The 4062-nt window shown below is 34.7% G+C and overlaps 1 protein-coding gene and 1 pseudogene across 3 annotated transcripts in view; both read left to right on the top strand.

Annotated features, from left to right (window-relative positions):
• IRAK4 (interleukin 1 receptor associated kinase 4) overlaps nt 1–3950 on the top strand; it is a 24020-nt gene extending 20070 nt beyond the window's left edge. For all 3 annotated transcript variants that reach the window (XM_006916880.3, XM_006916879.3, XM_025050271.1), the window contains 2 exons: nt 791–949; nt 1077–3950. In XM_006916880.3, the coding sequence (XP_006916942.1) occupies nt 791–949; nt 1077–1112 (195 nt within the window). In that variant the 3' untranslated portion in view covers nt 1113–3950. The remainder of the gene's footprint in view (nt 1–790; nt 950–1076) is intronic.
• On the top strand, nt 426–543 carry LOC112483886 (annotated as a pseudogene).
• Nucleotides 3951–4062: the final 112 nt, after the last annotated feature.

The raw sequence follows: 4062 nt of genomic DNA, 5'->3' as shown, positions 1-4062 counted from the left end.
ATATATATATATTTTTTTATATTAAAAATTGAGCATATATTTTTGAGGCTGCTGCTCAACTCACTATACCATCCTAGTCCTATGCCTCTCCCTAGTCATTCTTTTTCATCATGGCCCTGCCCCCTTTTTCCTCCTTCCTCTTTCTCTTTGATTCAACAATTTGAGTATCATAAGGAGGGGAAGCCTGGTTTCAGAAGTTGGAATTGCATTATCAGAAGCATATCAAGAAGCAGAGCACCTTGTGCTGGCAGTCTAGTAAATGCCGCTAGTGGGAATATGAGAGCAACTAGCTCAGTCATGTAGATACAAAAATTAGAAGGCAAATGTCTGAAAGTATCTAGGAGGTATATATGAATGAATGAATGAATGAATGAATGAATAGGGTTTCTCCTATATGTCTTCAATTCTTAAGTTTTTAAAAGTAGACAGACAGCCATGCCACCCTGAACAAGACTGATCCCATCTGATTTGGAAGTTAAGCAGGGTTGGACCTGATTAGTACTTGGATGGGAGACCACCTAGGAAGACCAGGTGCTGTAGGTGTAAAAAAATAAAAAAATAAGCGATTGTAAGCTGGCAAGGTGCTTGCAATCTGTGAGGTCAACCAAGTGGTTGCCTCACCTAAAAAAAAACCAGCGAACCAACCAAACAAACAAAAATGTTCACTATAAAAGTAGACAATAAAATTGGAGTACATGTTATTACGAAGTAGATTAAATAATTAAAATGTATGTTCTGATTTCTTTCACTTTTATTTGAAACTCTTAAAGCTTTAACATTTGTTTTAAAGCTAGATATTAAAGAAGAAATTGAAGATGAAGAAAAGACAATTGAAGATTACATTGATGAGAAGATGAATGACATTGATTTCGCTTCCATTGAAACTCTGTACTCTATTGCCAGTCAATGCCTGCATGAAAAGAAAAATAAGAGACCAGACATTAAGAAGGTATTAATTTTTTTACACGTATTTAAAAAGTGAAGGAGTTGGGGTTTCTCTTTTTCTCCTACATGTACATTTCAAACCAACTATTTAATGTGGTTTTTTTTTTTCTTTCTTTCTTTCTTTATAAAAGGTCTACCAGCTGCTGGAAGAAATGACAGCTTCTTAAAACTTTAGTAGAATAGGCTCTTGGCTTTTTATCTATATCTAAACCATTTTTTAAACTAAATTTTTTAGTAAATATTTTTCTTTACTTTTAACAAGGCAGCATGGTGCAGTGCCATGGTTATTAAAGCTTACATAGAACCCCCAACATATGGAATAAACAAAAGTAGAGCTGCTATTTCAACGCTTAGCCCTACCTTCTTAGTGTCACCTCACTTCTCGCAGTAATCCCTGAAACAGTTTGAAAACCACAGGATTAGCAAAAAACAGGATTAGACTGTAAGGATGAAAAGACCCTGGGCTGAAGCCCAACATTATTACTACTTTGCTGTAAAGCTTTGGGCAATCTCTTAGCTGCTTTGAGCCTTGTTTTTTTTCACCTGTAACATTGGACTAATACCTACTGTGCCGCTCTGATAGGTAGTCATGAAAATCAAATGATGCAGAATATTTACAAGTACTTTGTAACTTATAAAGTGATATAAAATTTAAAGTTTATATAGATAATTATAAAATCCTATTACAGTATTTGTTTATAGGGTCATGTTCACAGTGTGCTATTTAAAGCAGTTATTCACCAGAAACCAAGTATGCTCAAATGATATTCCCATGTTGATATGGCTATTATTAGATTATGTTATATGGCAAAGTCGAAGGATTTTTGTAGATGGCAGTTAAGGTTCCTAATCAGCTGACTTTGAGTATCAACAGGGAGACTGCTGAATGGGCCTGACCTAATAAGGTGAGCTCTCATAAGAAGTCTGAGAGATTCTCCAGCGGGCCTTAAAGAAGTAAGCTACAGCGTTATAAGAAGGCCACATTGGTTAAGACCTACAGGTGGCCTCTAGGAGATGAGAGCTACCTTCCAGCTGTCAGCCAGCAAGAATAACTGGGACCTCAGATGTATAACCACAAGAAACTGAATTCTTCCAACAACCTGAACTAGCCCAGAAGAGTACTCCAAACTTCAGATGATACCATAGCCCCAGCTGACACCTAAATTTCAGCCTTATGAGACCCTCAGTAGCGAGCCTAGCTGAGCTGTGCCTGGACTTCTGACATGCAAAACTGTGAGATAATGAATGAGTTTCTGTAAGCCACTAAGTTTGTGGTAAGTTATTATGCAGCAATAGAAAATGAATACAAATATTCCCATGATGATTCTCCTGTGGAGATATCCCATCATGTTAACTCTACCCAAACAAGGGGTTTATACAGTGTGTATACTCAAGGGTTGTACTTTGTACTGTACTGATTTTTACTGCATTTCTCAATTGTTCTTAGTGCCTGCTCGTTTGTTTGTTTGTTTGTTTTACTACAGAGAATGAGAGACCTCTGGAGAGTAGTGGTGAATTGATTTTTTAAATGATTTTTAACTATTTCTCCTAAGTTTAAAATTCTCAATTGTTTTATATTATTTGAAAATTTATTTTACAGATTTGGGTGAGCAGAAAGAGTTAATTTCCTTAAGCATGAAAGTTGGTCAATAGGAAAACTAATGTGTTTAGAAGGAATACCGAGTGTCTGCAATTATTCATTCACTCAATAACTTTTATTTCTATAGTTCTTTCATTAACACACTCAGAAGAAAAGTATGTACAGTAAGCTATAGTAGAAGATGATCATCCTCTTTGATGTATTGTTTAGACCTTCCTAAATGCTTTCCTGGGAAATAAAGATAGCACATCTTTCTAATCACTTTTATAAAATAAGAAAAAGGAAAATCAAATGACTTAGTCAAATTAATCTCAGTGGGAACCCACATAATTTGAGGCACATGATGATTTGTAACACTAAAAATAGTTATTTTAAAATATAATTAACTATTTCTTGAAATAAAAGCATATATGTAAAATGGCATATATGTAGCCCTGATTGAGGACTGTAGCCAAACTATATTAACGTTTTAAAAATGAGTAAACCATTTCATTGATTTTGAAAGTGTTACAGTATTATTTGGTAAATGTTTCATTCTATCAAATGGAATCAATATCAGATTTACCAAAATTAGGTCTAGCTTCCCTCTCTGGAAGCTCTTTTGAAGGCAATAATACTGTAAATCCAAGATTCCAAAGTAAGTGTTAACCACAGTTTCTTCTCTTTGCCTGATGATGTCAGATGCATCGTGGATCCTTGAACTTGTGTGACCCACTTAACTATGAGAATGAACAGCAGAGGGGGTGTCCTCAGCTGGCACATGAACAGGGTTGTCACAAAAGTTATAAAGAGAATAATGTATAGGCTCTTTTCACTGTTTCCCTCAAGGCAGAAATTAAAAGCCTGTAGTGACATCATTTTCTTAACATCATTTGGAATGGGCTTCCCGCTAATCTTTTATAGAAACAAAAAAATTGAACAGGTTTTCGAAAAAAAACTTTTGACAGAGGTTTTACAAGCTTTGGTGTGAACTTTTAACATTGTCTCCAACAACTGATTGTGCCAACCAATGAGTAACAACAACATTGTTAAGAACCACCCACCCACCTCATTTCCAGAAAGAACAACTGTTTTTATTCCCATATTTCTGACCTATTGGTTTACTAGTTAGCCAACTAAGTTTTTTAAATTCTAAATTTCTCTCGATATGTTCTATGAGAACCAAAGAGGTAATAGGAACAATTGGTCAATGTTTTGCTTTACTTTTCTAACATATAATTAAGAAAAATTTAAGACATTCTAAAGCATTTATTGCTCTGTTCACTTTTTGTTCCGTAGCCATATAAAAGGGCCATAGATTTCAGCCATTCGTAGTCCTCTTATTCACTTTCAAAATAAGCATATATTTTATTTTTTCCAAGCTTTATTATGGTGTACTTGACAAATAAAAATTGTATATACTTAAGTTGTTCAAACTGATGGCTCAATGTACATCTACATTGTGAAATAATTATCATAATCAAGCTAATTATCAACTCCATCAACTCACATAGTTACCTTTCCTTTTCTCTCTCTCT

This window comes from Pteropus alecto, unplaced genomic scaffold, assembly GCF_000325575.1.
Source record: "Pteropus alecto unplaced genomic scaffold, ASM32557v1 scaffold196, whole genome shotgun sequence".
In the NCBI taxonomy this organism is placed as follows: domain Eukaryota; kingdom Metazoa; phylum Chordata; class Mammalia; order Chiroptera; family Pteropodidae; genus Pteropus; species Pteropus alecto.
Note: the sequence above shows the minus strand (reverse complement) of the source record. Positions and strands in the feature narration are given on the sequence as shown.